The 16,270-nt window shown below is 41.0% G+C and overlaps 1 protein-coding gene across 1 annotated transcript in view; it reads right to left on the bottom strand.

Annotated features, from left to right (window-relative positions):
* ctnnd2a (catenin (cadherin-associated protein), delta 2a) overlaps positions 1–16,270 on the bottom strand; it is a 280,580-nt gene that overhangs the window by 92,994 nt on the left and 171,316 nt on the right. The window contains exon 12 of the mRNA XM_046065452.1: positions 13,839–14,145. Within this exon, the coding sequence (XP_045921408.1) occupies positions 13,839–14,145 (307 nt within the window). The remainder of the gene's footprint in view (positions 1–13,838; positions 14,146–16,270) is intronic.

The following is a 16,270-nucleotide window of genomic DNA, read 5'->3' as shown; positions in this document are numbered from 1 at the left end:
CCTGGGGCTGCAAGCCATTCACTCTATAGGGGAGTGTTAAGAACGACGTGTGTGAATGAGTCGTTAAAATCTTTGCTTGATCCACTAGAGGCACTGCTGAGTATGGACTTAAACACTCACACACCTGCAGGTCCCCTCTTGACAATAGTTTAAAAAATTTACCAGATGGTTTTAGACATGATTTTAGCATGATTTAAAGCATGTCCAACAGGGGACCTAAAAAATGTCCCCTGTTCACTTTTTAGTCCCCTCTTAGTGGGTGTGTAACGACGTCGAGGTCCACTGTTAGATAGGTTGGTAAGTGCACACACACACGCACACACACACACACACACACACAGTCTCCAATTGCGACATAGCCTTGGACACAAAACAAACACACAAACACACACACACAACCCCATTCACAGACACAGATACACACCCACAAACACGCACAGGGTCACCGCTGACCATTGCAGATCTTCCATAAATAGAGTGACGTGTTCGGGCTATGAACCAACAGACGCTGTCAGTAAATAGCGAGCAGTGACAATGACATGTCACATCAGATCACATCATATCAAGGTACTGTAAATAGCAATCCCATGTCAGCAGCTCTATTGTACCACGTAAATAATGGGGGAACAGGGGGTTCTTCTGTTATCTTTACCTACACAATATATTTTTTACATCTAATGTTGCAGTAAAGAGGATTTATCCCTTTGATCCCTGACTATGTTTTGCTTGAAACATATGGGTTTTGTACTGGGATATTCAGTACATATTTGGTAGCAGTATCACCTGGAAACAATCTTCACTTAATCATAACAAAATCTTTTCCCCATCAAACATCACTAACACTGCAACCCCTATTGCTGGATAAATACATTGTTGGATTTGAGTAAAAAATCTGAATGAAGAGGTTTGATTTAAATGAGGGAAGTTTGATTTATCTTATCTTGAAGTGCTGTGTCTACGTTTCAGGCTGATTGAGTGTTTGATGAGATAAGTCAAGCACACCCCCGCAGTTAAAACAATACTGCAGTCTCGTTTTTGATTGCAACTTTACAGCTTATTTTTTTCTTGTCAGTCCTCATTTCTACAACACTGTGCATTCTCCTCACACACTGAATGCCCACCTTCATGATGTTTTTTCACTTTTGTCCTTGGTTCCTAACCTCTCAAGTTTTGTAACAGCAACCACTGGCCCCCACCTCTTTGGTCCCAAACTCCCATCCTCCCTGAGCCAATGTTCATCTTTCTGTCCCTCCTGTGTTTAGTCACAAACAGCTACTTTGCCTTGCATCGGTCTCTCCCTCTTTACTTTTTCTTTCTTTGATCCCTCCAGGTATGTCTCCCTTACTCCCTAAACAAATGTCTCTATGTGCTTTCTTCCCTTACTTAAGATTCTCCCAGGCCTCTTTATTTGTTCTTTTTCCTTTTCCTTCATTATTGGTTTTTGCCTTCTCTTCTTCCCCCGCTACTTTTATTGATTCTGTAGGTCCATGCTCAATATTTTGCATTTCGTTTAGTTCCTTCCTTTGTTTTTAATATTCACTTTAAGAAAGAAACTCAGAGGGGGTGAGAATCTGTTTCACAGAGAAAGCTTAAAATAAAACACAAAAACAAAACAACAAAAGGTTAACACTTATCTACATTTTGCTCTGCCCTTCTCCTCACTTTGGCTCCATCTTTATTATATTTATTCTCCTCCCTCCATCTTGAGCTTCATCTACCACCCTCCATTTTTCCCCTCTCTACCCAATTCCCCTCTTTGTTTCTCACCCTGTGCATATGCCTCCTTCCTCCCTCCTCTTCCTCTGTTTTATCTGCCTCCCTCCCATTTGATTCATCTTCACCACTCCCTCCTTCCATCCTTCCTCCCTCCCCTTATCTATTTTATCTACCTCTCTTCCTCCTCTCCTCTCCTCACTCCCATCCATTAGCGGTTATCGAGTTTTCTCTTTGTGTCGCTGTCCTCACCTCTGCTCCATCACACTCACTCTTCTGCAACAGTAATAGCCCCTAACTGTGTTACTGGCTGCCATGTGCCACACACACACACACACACACACACACATATATATGCAAATAATACAGTAACGTACACAAGTAAAGCATAAAATATTCTGATGATTTCTCAAGAAAAAAAATACAGTCATCTCCTAAAGTACAGTGCAAACTTACACAGGCATTAAAACACATACATAACCTCTGCCCTCGCTTAGAGTGTTCTTTGTCTCTAATTGCTGCTAACTCATTTAGCACTTCATGTTAGCTCAGCTAGATCCAATTACAGCAACAGAGAGAGTGAAGTCTGAGTAGGAGGCCATTTAACCTCATGGCAAAAAGAACTGTAACACAATTCAATGATATTACTGTAAGCAGAGTAACGGATTATATATAAACCTATAATATTTGAAGTTTTAAGAAATTTAAGAATTTAAAGACATTTAAATATAACTCAGACCTGTAATTAAGAGTACTTCTTGAAAAAATTAAGAAACAAAGCTATGTTGTTGAATCTTGTTACTGTAACATCAAAAACTATTGATGGGGTGAACACATGAAGACAAGAGGAAAGTGATAGATGTTTTTACCGCAGATAAAGTATACCTTTTTTAATTGCAGTAATGCAAGTGTAACAGAAATGTGCCATAATGCCATTGCTTAGGATATAAGCTGTATCATTTAGACTATTTACATTATTGACATTCAAAAATACTTACACAGTGTAACTTTTTTTTCAAGTAAATACTGTTCATATATGGTATATCTCTCCATAGCCATACTGTGAGTTCTCCTAAAGATACAGTTTTTACAGTTTATAAGGTTATAAACACTTAAGTCCTAAAGCTTTTCATCATGCCAGTTTACAGTTTTTTTCTGCCACTGCCGTACTATTCAAACACGTATATTTCACCACTCTTAGTTCAAAAACACATCAGATCATACATCTGATGTTGACTGAGTACATCTAGAAAGACATATTTCACATTGAAATATATTTTGTTTCAACAAAGTACATGCATAATGTTGGATAAGATTTTCTTCTCTATTGTTAAAATACATTTTACTACCACTATTCTCTCAACTGATCATCACTGAAACATTTGCTTAATATACATGTATGTCATATATGTTGTTGTTTATTTTGCCTGAGATGTTCAGATTCGAAACTTCAGACTCACGACCTTAAGGTGTGAGATTTTTATGTGAACTCTGTGGGATTCAAACCCACAACCTTAGTGTTGGTATCTTACAGCTCTAACAAACAGAGCTACACAAACAGGAGGACTGCACTGATTACAGTATGTACAGTACCATACTGTAAAATACACTACATGACTACCATCCATAATTACATTGCTAAATGATTTTCCATAGTAGTAAACTCAATTGGTAACCATATAAAACAGAGTGTGAACACAAGCAATTCCTTCCAACATGGAGCAGAATAAACAGCAAGGCAGTGGAATCAATCAGAGGGCTCGTGCACAGGCCTATATGACAAAACCTATATGTTGCAATAAACATCTGTTTCTTGCATCAATGATTGTAAAATATGTTTTCATTGATCACATTTTTGATTATGGAACAGAAATTATTTTGTGGCGACTGTGATGGGTAATGTACAGTTCAATTTTGGCTAATGTGAAAACAGTGCGAACTATAACAGCATTTCAAAGAGTCATTTTGAAACATGTCTTACATTGTTTTGTCTTGCACTAAATTATTATTACAATGGCTTAACCGAACGAATTGCACTATGTTATGTTAAAATGACTTCACAAAAATCACCAAAAAGTTAAATCATAGATCATATGGTGATAGATGTTTACAAACAAGTTGAAAGCCAAATCTGTTGTTTTGAATGCAAGAGTTAATGATTTACAAGTATGATCTGTTTGGAGTCTTGTCCTTTGAGTTCTGAAACACTGCACAATACTAATGATAATAGTACCATGGCAACAGAAAAAACAGTCAAATCCCAAAACTATAAATAGGTAAGTCAAATCATCATTTTTCCTGTACTTTAAATGTATTGCTTGAGTGACAGAAATAGTACTTTTGTTGGGAGTTCTGATGCTGATAGATTTAAGTACTATTAAGCATATGTTTAGTTGCCTTTTTATAGTTAGTAGTCAGAAGAATGTAGTCATATTTCATAGAAACAGTATGTGGGACTGGAATACAAAAATGTAACGTTGCTATGGAAATCCACTTTTTAATCCATTACTATGTTCTCTTTTCAGGTTTCATGCACTTTGGCTACCTGTGGTTCTAAATCACTTGGAGTTCATGGCTGGCCTAAATTAATAAAAGTAAACAACACACTGAGTTTAAAGGATTTTCTAACCATCTAGCTAGTAAAGTCAGAATTTTAAAATAGTCATGAATAACTTTTTAACTTTTAATTAAATAAGGTTTTAATGAATTCCGCAGGGAGCATTCAACACAAAAATGGCTGCATTTATTTAATAGATAGACTAGGTTTTAATCTTTTATTGTCTAAAATAAAGTGTAAAAGGCGGAAAATCATAATGCCTTTTTTGTGTCAGTGTACACGTAGTATATGAAGCTTGAAGCAGTTAGGGAAACAAAGCGAACTCTTATGTGTACTTGTGCATAGGAGTAAGCGTGTTAATGACTCCAAAGGGCCAAAATAAACACTTTCTTGCAAGTACAGTAAATATAGTAGTTTGTGCATGTCTGAGTGTGTTTGTAATATTAATTTACTTCCTAAACCTGCTTGTACATTATTTGCAGAGCCCCAGATTTAGAAGTTTTAGAAAATATCATAACTGAGCCGGCTGTAGCTATAGTTGTTTAATTGTGAATAGCACACAGCTAGTCCACCCAGTATTTGTCAGTTCTAGATGAAAAGAAATGATGAAAGGTGTGTTTCGGGAAAGAACGTCTCAGGTGGGTGTGATGCGAATGGTAGCTATAAAAATCTATATGCCCCACAGGTATATTACATAAATATTAGACTGTCATTGAGACATTCATTATCCATGTTTTGATTAAACAGAAATAACTAAAAATTTAATACAACTACATAGAAGTTGAATGCCAGGAAAAAAGGAGATTTTCAGTCTCTTGTTTGGATTACAATAATGCATAACTTTTAAATGTTTTCTCGGACTTTGTTCAAGCAGATTAGACAGTAAAGGCAACAAAGATTTAGAAGCTGTCTTCCATATTGCACAGTAATAAATGGTAGAAAATGACTTAATGTATGAAAACAAGATTTCATCACATTAATGAGCATTACAATTGTATTACAGATGGAAAATGAAGGCAAGTCCGCCGTATTTTCCTTTATTTTTTCAATACCTGTTGCCACAATCTTCTTTTTCTATCTGTTTTCATATCCACAGCCAAACATCCGTGTGTGTACTACCCAATGTGTGTGTGTGTGTGTGTGTGTGTGATACTGAAATCCACAAGACTCTTCTCTCCTTATCTTGGTGACCTGTGTACACTTCTTGCTTCTTCTCCCCACATTGTCTCTTTGAGAAACTTATTTCTACCTACTGTTGCAACTGTTTATGCTGTTGTTGTGTGACTTATGCGCCTTTGTCTCAAAATTGGCTGGTATGGATACACCTTACAGAAAACAGAATATATATTACTGCTTGCCTCTTGCTGATTTCAGGAGAACAATTTTTCTGTTTCTACAAACACAGTGCAGTCAACAAACTGCAACAGAGTACAAACAAAAAAGGCTTCACAAACTTGTTGTGGATATGAAAAAAAGAGAAAAGGCAAAATTGTCACTGTTTATTTTACACAGTCAATAGCTGAATAAATTAAATATACATTTTGGGAATTTTGGGAATTGGGGATTAGCTCAACTAAATCCAACCTATGAATACTTATTTTACTGAGTGGGGACATTAGAGATATTTTGTGTTTGTGTGAAACTAGAAGGCCTTCTTGAGCCAGTCAATCAGATTACATTAATAATAAGCCATCATGGCCTAATTATCAGATACTTCATACAGCTTCACAATATTGAAGAAACTTAAGGAGGATTGTACGTTCATCTTACTGTGCACATACCATACAACAATTTTTTCTCTTTCTTTACCATTGTTTTAAAAAAACTCTCTCCCATCCTGCTCTTTTTCTGTCATCTCTTTCACTGTCTCTCTCACCCATTCTTTCTCCCTTGCTCGTTCTCTCTGTCTCCCTCTCCTGTGATTAACAGCTGCTGCCGAGGCTTGATCCACGCACGTCTCAGTCCCTCTCGCTCTGTAATTAAAGGAATTATACATCAAGAGTTGTGTGAAATATATATAAATAAAAAGGGGAGAGTGAGCTTTGCCTAATTGTAGAGACAAGAGGATGGAAGTGATCACAGCCCAGTAGGACTCTTTTACACACAGCATGACATTAAGGCAGACGAAATGGAGCTTCTAAAGCAACCGGTGTGCGACTAGTGAAACACTGGCTTTTGTTTCACTTGTTTTTTCTTTCTTTATATATATTTTAGCTCTTTAGGTTCTTCTTTTGATTGCAATTCAATGCAGAAGGCTAAACTTTTCTCATCACATCGCAATGGTACATTACTTTGTACGGTACGGTAATTCTGCTGTTTACTTGTCTAGTCTAGACAATGTATAAAATGATGGTTGATGTGAAACTTTGAGAGTAAAATCCCTCCTCATAGTACTATAAATCATGGTGTAGTGTTTTGGTATCTCAAAAGCCTTTGAATATGTGAATCTATTAGTGAAACCAGCCATTCCGGATTGTATTTCATCCTCACACCGGTACCTAAAGCAACAAACCCCCATCAAAGCCAACTCCTCCAAACAGTGTTTTTAACACACTGTTTTTCAGCCTGAACACCAAAATTTGAGAGAGCCTTGAAAGAAACCGGTGGAGTGTGGTGGTGAGTGAGTAGCTATTCTTGTGCATATCATAAACTGATATACAGATATCATGTAGATCCCTACTGTACCTGTTGGGGGAGGACAGTGACACACTGATGTAGTCCTGACATACACAACACAAAAGATTTTAGAGACAGAGACAGACATTCTAGCAAAAAAGTAAATGTTATGAGTTTTCAACAAGAAAAATAAACTGTGATTTTTAATTGCTGATAGCTCCTGTGCTGCACTGTTGTCATTCCATGATAAGGAATAATTAAAGTACCAACACATGATTGAGAGGTTTGCAAAATATGTATCGTGTCTATGTGTGGGTTTAGAGTCAGATGTATTTGACATCAACACGAACCCAAGGGTAAGTCAAAAGTGATATAGTGTGTGGCACAAAGTCATGGCGTCACACAGGTCAAAAATCTCAAAATGAATCTCAGAATTCACGGGACTGCTCCACTATGACTATAACTAAAAAATTGATGTTTGTGGGTGTGTCTGATGTCTGATTTTGCGGCAGCTTTTAAAAAAAATTGCGATGAAAAAATTGTAGGCCTGCTTGTAAACAAGGAAGTGACAAGCTGACACATAACGTTTTGCGGGAAACAGGGATGATAGGTTAAATTTGCTAAAAAAGTTGATTGGTCAAATTTGCAAGCTGTGCTTGTTGAATTTGTGTTAATAGTGTTAAATCCTGGTGGGACTGATAAACATCTAACAACTGAGGAGCAGCATTGCTCTGTTTGGGACTGTGAGCTGCACTTAACCAGAGGCGCTGAAGTTAATGTAGGTGGATTTGTGGTGAGATTTCTGCCCGATCACAAGTGTTTTCAGTTAATTTTGGTTTCCACCTCCATCAGTCTTCCTAAAATGCAGTCCCAAACCGGTCTGAAGGGGATATGCTACTAGCGACGCAATAATGTAATGCACAGCAGAGTAGACTTTTAAAAACGGTAATGAATTCTCATTAAATTATGAAAATATTTTTGTAATAGAATGATTTTTTTCTCAACATGTGAGAGAACACAGATATGTGGGAGAGATTCTGAACGTGCAAAAAGTTTTGAACGTGAGCAGAAAACCTCCTGAAACACAGGCGCTATTACATTCCAGGAGTTTATAATTCAGCACTGAAGATTTCTCGGTCTGGCTGTACCAAACTTGGACATCTATTTTTGGTAATTTCGAATCAGGCAGCTCAGCTCGTGGGTTGACCCAGTGTCTACAACGGCATGGAAAAGTATTGAATCTACTAAAGTGATACCACACACAATGCAAAGTATCCTGTTCTCTAGTATAAATACTAAAATAGTTAATACGTTTGGGCCCATTATTGCAAACTACATAACCAGATTCTATTATGTGGCAGTTGAACATTTACACAACCTTCTTTGTCATCCCTGGGAATAAATGAGTTTGGTGACATATATGATGCCAAAGTCTTTGTTCCATCCAAGACTTAAGAACACAGTTCTCTCTCTCTGCATCCTCCTATTTTGTCCACTTTCAACTACGATCAACCCTGAAAGCCTATGGAGTTCCCTGGAATTCTTCCCTCCCCTCACATCCCATGTTACAATGGATTATATGGGATATATAATAAATTAATTGAATTCAGAGCCTTTGCCAATAGAAGCCAAGTGTGGTCCAATCTTAGCATGACCTCTAAGAATCCGGCACACCGATTAATTCACTTTAAAACCATTTACAGAGCATACACTACACCCTATAAGATATTTCGGATGAGATTACAGGCTACATATGATCATATATCCCACAGTACTGCACCTGGAACGTTTCTACCTTTGTTCTGGAACTGTCCTGTTATCTCTCAGTTTTGGTACCATGTAAACTCTGCTCTATCGGATATACTTGATATTGCTTATGTTCCTAATCCTGCTTTCTGCCTCCTTAATGATGGCTCTGATGTTACTATGAATCAAATTCAGTATAAAATGGTATTTTATTTTCCACAGCCTAATTAACATGGTCAGTCTGGAACATACTACTGCACGACTGCAAGACTCGACCAGCAACTGTAGAAGCCTGGAAAAAGTTTTCATCTAATCTTATTTTTTTGGAAGATTCAATAGCTAAATGACTCTATTGTAAACCTGCCCAAATATTTCACTGTAATATCGTTATAATCCTCTCGTGATGTAATGTCTTTTCATTATACCACTGCTGTAATAGATGTCCTTGGATATGTCTGTATCCCTCCCACCACCACCTTCAAATCAATAAAAATGTTAATTACAAAAAAAGTGTTAAAATCTCTTCTCGATCTTGTGAACCCACTATGCTCTGTTGTCTTGACTTGTGAGCCAAGTGTCTTGTCTCACTCGTAGTATGTAACGTATGGCAGTATATGTGTACGTGTATGTGTTTTTGTGTGTGCGCATGTGCTGTGTGTATTTGTGTATTCTATGTAGGGCTGCACGATTTGGAGAAAAAGTCATATTGTGATTGTTGTAAACAATATTATGATTTGCGATTCGATTATAATGAAATAAATGGTACTACTAGTAACCTTACTTGATTAGTAAAACAGATGTAAAACAGAACAAGGGGAGCGTGTTGCTCTACGGAGGAGGCGGCTAGAAGGAGCACATATTGGCACAATGGAATCCTGGCTCTGATTAAATCTATATCTGTCAACTGCAGAGACACTATCCACAACCTGGAGGAGGAACTAGTATAACTGAGTGTAATGTATTAGGGCTGTTAACGGTTCTGAAACCAAGACTGAAACCGTGGTCTGGACTGTTGAGCTCTCATCAAGACAGTGTAACTGTGTAGCGGTGTATATGGTGCTATTTGTGTTGACAGTATGTTATTGTAGCTCATTTTCCACCTTATTTTAGTATTTATATTCACTACTTGAATCTGCTCCTCTCTCTTCTCCCCACACTCACACATACCTAGGGCCTTTCTCATTTCCCAAATTTCCACCTCCTCATCTTAGTCCCTACCACCTGAGATGCGAGCTCGAGGAGTCAAGGAGGAGACGTGAGGAGAGAGGAGTTGAGGAAACGGGCATTTAACGAAATGAGATGTCCTTTCCTCTGAGCCATCATTTTAAAGCGACGTCCATTAAATATGACCTGTTGCACAGCTGCATCATCTGTCCGCTGTTAGAGCTGTGATCTCTGTCAGAGCAGCAGACCAGCATTTGGCACTAAAGGCTACAGATCAGATCTTCACAATCCAGAAACATGTCTGTTAACATTATAACAGGTAGAAACATCTGGATATTCCAATAAACATTATAGCATCTGTTGAAAACAGTCAGATTACAGCAGCCTAATCATTCACTAGGCTACACAGTGGGCTACTACTTTTTTTGTGATGCACCTTTTGCCTGTAAGCAGGAGATTATTTTAACCCTCAGCCTGATGAGGTGAGAGTTTCATCATCAGTCCCTTTACAAAATGACACAGTAACATTTATCAAATTTAGCCCCAATTAACACAGGACTTTGCTGTTGGAATGACATGTGCAGACTACATGGGCACTATTATTAAAACATGAAACACAGCAGATCAGTGCTGAATGCTCTGTAACCTGTAGTAATAAACTTAACAGGACAGAGAGAGGAAACAGAATTAAACTTTCAGCTTCTATAATCCACGTTTATACTCTGATGCAGCTCAGGGTTTATCAGGAGGACGGCTGCTTTACTCCAAACGGTTTTACTGTATGTAACTGGACTGTGTGTGAGACCTTTTGGATGTGATTAACATCAGATCTTGACCGATCCTTTCGGCGTGTCGGGAGATGTTTTATTATTAATTTGTGGCTCGTGAATAAATGCACACAGTGTCACTGAGGAGACGCTTCATCTAGCCGCTATTTAATGTTCATTTTTACAATCCTGCTGCCCACCCACACATCACATTCAACAATAACAACATCAGTGATATCAAAGTGAAATGACATTAAGGAATGCGGTTAGAACAGCTCTTTATGAGGTGCTACACAAACGGTGAAAGGCAGAAAGTTCGATCGTGCATTTGATTATTTTTAATGGGCTTAACTAATACAACGTATCAATACAACAGGAACACTGCAGCATCCTGCTCCAGCTATGGGTTGGTCCAGCTGCTTGTCACACCTCTTGTAAACATCACAGCGGCTGAAAAGATTACACCGATGTATCCTCGCTTATAGCTCCTCCAGCAAGCCTCGATCCTCGATGTGCATTTTAGGAATTGAGATGTCCTTCAAGATGGCGCGATGAGATCGATTTCCGGGTCACACGCTCAAGGATCGATGAGTTGAGGAGACAGAAATTTGGGAAATGAGAAGGGCCCCTAACCTCTGGTCTCTGACGGCAAACACGCCGGCTTGCTCCACCTCTTTCTGTCTCTCTCTCCCTGTATGTGTCTCTGCTGACTTTCTCCATGTAGATCAAAACCAAAACTAATGTTAGTGAATGACATCTGCAGTAGCGTATTCACTGTCGCTCCACAATGTAAAATTTCCACCGTTTCCACTTAATGTAATACCAGATAACATCTCTCTCTGAAAAATATATGTCGAAAATACAGTATTTAAAGTTAGTGCAATTGCATTGTTTTTCTTGGATGACACGTCTCTTTAACATTGCGTGGAAGTTGGGTACAGTGCCCAAGGAGTGGCAGACTGGGGTGGTGGTTCCCCTGTTCAAAAAGGGGGACCAGAGAGTGTGTGCCAATTACAGGGGTATCACACTTCTCAGCCTCCCCGATAAAGTCTATTCCAGGGTGCTGGAACGGAGGGTTCGGCCAATTGCCGAACCTCAGATTGAAGAGGAACAATGTTGTTTTCGTCCCGGTCGTGGAACAACTGACCAGCTCTATACTCTCACAAGGATCATGGAGTGGGCTTGGGAGTATGCCTATCCAGTCTACATGTGCTTTGTAGATCTGGAGAAGGCGTATGACCGGGTCCCCCGGGAGATACTGTGGGAGGTGCTGCGGGAGTATGAGGTGAGGGGGGCCCTTCTCAGGGCTATCCAATCCCCGTACATCCAAAGCGAGAGCTGTGTCCGAGTACTCGGCAGTAAGTCGGACTCTTTCCAGGTGAGGGTTGGCCTTCGCCAGGGCTGCGCTTTGTCACCTATCCTGTTTGTGATATTCATGGACAGGATATCGAGGCGTAGTCGTGGCGAGGAGGGGCTGCGGTTCGGGGGGCTTGGGATCTCGTCACTGCTTTTTGCGGATGATGTGGTCCTGATGGCATCATCGGTCCGTGACCTTCAGCTCTCACTGGATCGGTTCGCAGCCGAGTGCGAAGCGGTTGGGATGAGGATTAGCACCTCTAAATCTGTGGCCATGGTTCTCAGCAGGAAACCGGTGGAAGGCCAACTCCAGGTAGGGAATGAGTCCTTACCCCAAGTGAAGGAGTTCAAGTACCTTGGGGTCTTGTTCACGAGTGAGGGGAGACTGGAGCAGGAGATTGGCCGGAGAATCAGAGCAGCGGGGGCGGTAATGCACTCGCTTTACCGCATCGTTGTGGCGAACAGAGAGCTGAGCCGTAAGGCAAAGCTCTCGATCTACCGGTCGATTTTCGCTCCTACCCTCACCTATGGTCATGAAGGCTGGGTTGTGACCGAAAGAACGAGATCGCGGGTACAAGCGGCCGAAATGGGTTTCCTCAGGCGGGTGGCTGTTGTCTCCCTTAGAGATAGGGTGAGAAGCCTGGCCATCCGCGAGGAGCTCAGAGTAGACCCGCTTCTCCTTTGCGTTGAAAGGAGCCAGTTGAGGTGGTTTGGGCATCTGGTAAGGATGCCTCCTGGACGCCTCCCTAGGGAGGTGTTCCAGGCACGTCCAGCTGGGAGGAGGCCTCGGGGAAGACCCAGGACTAGGTGGAGAGATTATATCTCCACACTGGCCTGGGAACGCCTCGGGATCCCTCAGTCAGAGCTGGTTAATGTGGCTCGGGAAAGAGAAGTTTGGGGTTCCCTGCTGGAGCTGCTCCCCCTGCAACCCGATCCCGGATAAGCGGATAAAGATGGATGGATGGATGATGGTATACTATTTAACACTAGTTATTATATTATTATATTAAATCTAGTTACAACAGTTTCATTTATGTGGGTTGTTTTTATTCATTCAACCCTTGTGCAAGAAAATGGCTCTACTTTGGTCTCTAATATGTTAATACTAAGTATAACTTATAACTTAGAGTTCAACATTTGAAAGTTTGCTGTAGCATCCAGGCTGTGATTGGTCAGTTGACGAAAAGTAACACCAATAAAAGCTAAGGTTAAATGGCCAGCGAGCCAAACCCAAACCCTCTTTACGTTCTACCTGTTTTCTTCTGTCTGACCGCTTCAGCTGCTGACAACGTCTTTCTGTCTCTGTTGCAAAGACAAAGAGACTTCTCTCTCGATGCTCTGGTGACGAGTCCGACTATGTTTTAAATGATTAGTGGCGTGGCGGGGGGTTATGTAGATTGTTGTCTTAAACGTTACACGCACACTGCTCATAAGTTACTTTTCTGATTGCACGTATCTGTTTTTAGAGGCACATGTGAAAGCCCGGTGTGGGTGTGAATAATGAGCAGACTACAGTGCACACAGAGAAGAGAGTGTCACATACACAGCACACCTTTTCTGTTTAATTAAATCACACCATCTTTTTGGTTATGTAATCGCACATGATGACATTGCAATTGCGATTAGATTAATTGTGCATCCCTAATTCTATTTATTCAATGTTTGGAGAAAAATCATGACCAGAGACAAAACTGTGGTTATATAAAGGTTAAAACAGGTTATGTAGAGGTTAAGATTATGGTAAGTCTCCAGGGTATGAATGTCAGTCAAAGCAATGTCCTCACAAATACAGTAATACAAGTTCATCAACACATGGATTGTTTGTCACACTAGTCCTTTCAAAGTGCCTTTAAGCATCCTATGCCCCATGGTCTTGCGCACACACAAAATACACACCCCATACAGCCCTTTCATCCTACCTGGGGTCTTTCTGAATAGAGTCGATGGAAGGTGAACGCTGCAGGCTGCCTTCGGGCGGCAGGGCAGGTCCAGACTTGCTGTAGGGCGATTCCACCACCGAGGGGCAGTACTGCAGGGTGCGGTAGGGGTCCGCCACATAGGGGTCTGAGCCATACAAGTCTCCGCCTCCACCACCTCCGCTTGAGGTGTACCCTGGTCCCACTGTGGCATAGTTGTTTGTCCCACCACGGCTGTAGTTTCCTGTGCCCGTACCATGACTTCCTGTGCGCTGCAAAGGGGCGGAGTCGACACCGGGGGAGGAGGGAGCTATGGTGGGAAAGTAGGGACAGAGGACATAACTTAGGACCTGGTCATGGACACGCTGGGTCAGGTCTAAAGGGCAGAGGAGGGGACAGAAGGAGAAGAGGAGAATGAGGGGAGGAGAACACAAAAGGAAAAGTGAGGGAAGAAGGACAGGATGAGAGAAAGGAGATGAGAGAGAGAGGAGAGGAGAGGCAGACACAGAAATGAACAGGTTGTTGGGAAAAGACAACCGCGTCTCCATATGGATGGATAAATATTGGCCACATGCCCAGGATTAACAACAAGGACCAATGTTCAACAGAGGGAAGGATTGAAGAGAGAAGAGAGAAGAGAGAAAAGAGAAAAATCGACAAAAGTTGAGCAGACAAAAAGTTTGAGATCATTTTAATGACTGCGGATATCAATCATTCTATCCCCATGTGAAGTACAGTAGCCCAGGAAAAACCCACTTCAACAACAGTTTCCACAACACTCAGGGCTTGTGAACAGTGTTAGCTTCGTCACTCAAATGACTCATTAGCCTGCCATTCCCACGCATTGAAAAAGCCTATTTGCGGGCAGCTAGAGGACAATTGCAGAAACTTTCCCCACACAATGAGACATCTGCCTGGTGAGCAATAAGGACTAAAAAATACATAAAATAAAACAAAAAAAACGAGTAAAACAGCAAGCTCTCTCTCTTTAGAGTGAGATGGGAATTGAATGGGGATTTGCTCGGGGATGTAGCAGCCTGCAGGGGCACAGTAGCTGTCACCTTTCCTACCCGTCGCGTTGGAGCGGCAGATCTGTGATATATCAAGGTATTAATGTGAGTCTGGGGGCCTTGTTTCTCTGGTTGTAAAAATACTGAGACAGACGGTGTGGGGGGGATCCAGTTCATTTGTCATTAAGACCAAGGTGTGTGTACACAGAACCACACACATCCACACATGCAAAAACACCATAAATGTGTTCTTCGGGGAGTATGCGATAAATCACAGGGTCTGGAAATCAATATGTGGCCACGTGGTTGGCTGGGGCTTTAACACAGGCCAGTGCGCCTCCTCTTACAAACTGAATTAGCCTTTAAAACGTGCCTGGATGGGGAAAATGCACTCAAACTAGAAAACACACACTCAACATACACGTTGGGTGAGGACACAAGCATTCCCATGCATCTCATAAAACACGTACGAGTGGGAACATATATAAACACACACACATTTACACATCATATAAGCCCCCACACACATAAACACTGAGTTACCAAAGAAGTGTGTGTGCTGAGTGCATCATCATTATATCAACCATTATACCAAGAAACTTGCTCTTTAGTGCTGTCTTGAGTTGCGGCATTTACTTGACCTTCACAACCCTCTTATCGCTCTTTTTTTCACCTCTCTCGCTCACACACGCACACAAAAACACACACACAGACACACCCGATCTGTCGAAACCTATTTGCTACATTAAAACCAACCCTTAACAATAATTTCCAAAGCTGTTATTCAAATTCTTCTCACCAAGACTGGTAAACTCCATTAGTCGGCCCACCAGAGGCACAAGGAACCTTTTGGATGATGTAACCATATTAGCATATTTTTATTTCCTAACTTTTAAATCAGGTTAACAACAGTCCTTTGCCAGCTAGACAGTGAAATAATTCAACGTTGAGACTCTGCCATGCAATGCCCATGAGGCTAAAGGCTGCATGAGCTCTTCTGCAGATGCCCCAAATTTGACAAAGATCCAAAGAATTTTGCAGGGAAAGAAAAACAGTTAAAGAGCCTGGGAAAAAGAGAGAAACAGCTGAGAGATAAGGCATGGTTGCTGTTTCAAAAAGAGCCCAACCAGAGGCGAGAAGGAAGAAACAAGAAGCGATGGAGTTAGTGACAGTACAGCCGCATAGAACAGAGGGTATAGGAGAGTAATGAAGCAGAGTTTCTTCCATCAGACGCTAATCCCAGTCTTTTCTGTACTCTTTGAATGGTGTCTGTCTTTCTGAACGTCTCATTAGTAGCTGGGGCTTTAGGCTAACACCACCAGTGTCAATGTGCACTCACCGAGAGACTTGACACCCCCAATAGGACGAAGCCCAGAGCCAAAGAGGGAGTGGGAGAACAGTAAAAAGAAGACCGAAAAAATCACA

Source organism: Micropterus dolomieu, linkage group LG01, assembly GCF_021292245.1.
Source record: "Micropterus dolomieu isolate WLL.071019.BEF.003 ecotype Adirondacks linkage group LG01, ASM2129224v1, whole genome shotgun sequence".
Classification (NCBI taxonomy): Eukaryota; Metazoa; Chordata; class Actinopteri; order Centrarchiformes; family Centrarchidae; genus Micropterus; species Micropterus dolomieu.
This window is presented reverse-complemented; position numbering and strand designations above follow the sequence as displayed.